The sequence below is a fragment of the Pteropus vampyrus genome, unplaced genomic scaffold, assembly GCF_000151845.1.
Source record: "Pteropus vampyrus isolate Shadow unplaced genomic scaffold, Pvam_2.0 Scaffold1000006686, whole genome shotgun sequence".
Lineage (NCBI taxonomy): Eukaryota > Metazoa > Chordata > Mammalia > Chiroptera > Pteropodidae > Pteropus > Pteropus vampyrus.
Genome location: NW_011921088.1, coordinates 1 through 1,825, shown reverse-complemented (window position 1 = coordinate 1,825; position 1,825 = coordinate 1). Strand labels below are relative to the sequence as shown.

At 70.1% G+C, this 1,825-nt stretch overlaps 1 protein-coding gene across 1 annotated transcript; it reads left to right on the top strand.

Annotated features, from left to right (window-relative positions):
- Positions 1–113: 113 nt before the first annotated feature.
- Positions 114–1,807, top strand: LOC105311713 (leucine-rich repeat and immunoglobulin-like domain-containing nogo receptor-interacting protein 3; the record flags this gene model as incomplete). The annotated part of the gene is given in 2 exon segments (XM_011387630.1): positions 114–173; positions 176–1,807. Coding segments are annotated over 2 exon segments (1,692 nt in total), but the record flags the coding sequence as incomplete, so codon positions are not given.
- Between the last annotated feature and the right edge of the window lie 18 nt (positions 1,808–1,825).

The following is a 1,825-nucleotide window of genomic DNA, read 5'->3' as shown; positions in this document are numbered from 1 at the left end:
CCCTCCGGGGGCAATAAGAAGGGCGGGACATCGGGACACAAGGGCTAATGCTGCCCCCCGCACCCCAGATGCCCACGAAGATGGAGGCGCGGCCCTAGGCCCAGGCTCACACCATGACATGCTGGCTGTGCGTCCTGAGCCTGAAGCTCATGATTCCTGCACGAGACCCCGCACCCCACAGGGGAGAAGACCGGTGCACTGCAAGTGCACCGCGCAGAAGCGCACGGTGGCTTGTCCCCGGCGCCGGCTGACCGCGGTGCCTGACGGCATCCCCACAGAGACGCGCATGCTGGAACTCAGCCGCAACAGCATCCGCTAACAGAACCCCGACGACCTGGCCGCCCTGCCGCTGCTGAAGGAGCTGGACCTGAGCGAGAACGTGATCGCGCACGTGGAGCCCGGCGCCTTCTCCGACCTGCCGCGCCTGCGCGTCCTGCGCCTGCGCGGCAACCTGCTCAAGCTCATCCCGCCCGGGGTCTTCACGCGCCTGGACAACCTCACGCTGCTGGACCTGAGCGAGAACAAGCTGGTCATCCTCCTGGACTACACCTTCCAGGACCTGCACAGCCTCCGCCGGCTGGAGGTGGGCGACAACGACCTGGTGTTCATCTCGCGTCGCGCCTTCGCCGGGCTGCTGGCGCTCGAGGAGCTGACCCTGGAGCGCTGCAACCTCACGGCGCTGTCGGGCGAGTCGCTGGGCCACCTGCGGGGCCTGGGCTCCCTGCGGCTGCGACACCTGGCCATCGCCGCCCTGGAGGACCAGAACTTCCGCCGGCTCTCAGGCCTGCTGCACCTGGAGATCGACAACTGGCCGCTGCTGGAGGAGGTGGCGGCGGGCAGCCTGCTGGGCCTCAACCTGACCTCGCTGTCCGTCACGCACACCAACATCACCGCCGTGCCGGCCGCCGCGCTGCGGCACCAGGCCCACCTCACCTGCCTCAACCTGTCGCACAATCCCATCAGCACGGTGCCGCGCGGGTCCTTCCGCGACCTGGTCCGCCTGCGCGAGCTGCACCTGGCCGGGGCGCTGCTGGCCGTGGTGGAGCCGCAGGCCTTCCTGGGGCTGCGACAGATCCGCCTGCTCAACCTGTCCAACAACCTGCTGTCCACACTGGAGGAGAGCACCTTCCACTCGGTCAACACGCTCGAGACGCTGCGCGTGGACGGGAACCCGCTGGCCTGCGACTGTCGCCTGCTGTGGATCGTGCAGCGCCGCAAGACCCTCAACTTCGACGGGCGGCTGCCGGCCTGCGCCACCCCGGCCGAGGTGCGCGGGGACGCGCTGCGCGACCTGCCGGATTCCGCGCTGTTCGAGTACTTCGTGTGTCGCCAGCCCAAGATCCGCGAGCGCCGGCTGCAGCAGGTCACGGCGGCCGCGGGCGAGGACGTGCGCTTCCAGTGCCGCGCGGAGGGCGAGCCGGCGCCCACCGTGGCCTGGGTGACGCCCCGGCACCGAGCGGTGACGGCGACCAGCGCGGGCCGCGCGCGCTTGCTGCCGGGGGGCACGCTGGAGATCCGCGACGCGCGGCCACACGACAGCGGCACCTACACGTGCGTGGCCAGCAACGCGGGCGGCAACGACACGTACTTCGCCACGCTGACCGTGCAGCCCGAGCCGGCCGCCAACCGGACCCCGGGCGAGGGCCGCAACGAGACGCTGGCGGCCGCGCGCTTCCCGCTGGACCTCACCACCATCCTCGTGTCCACGGCCATGGGCTGTATCACCTTCCTGGGCGTCGTCCTCTTCTGCTTCCTGCTGCTCTTCGTGTGGAGCCGCGGCCGAGGGCAGCACAAGAACAACTTCTCCGTGAGTACTCGTTCCGCA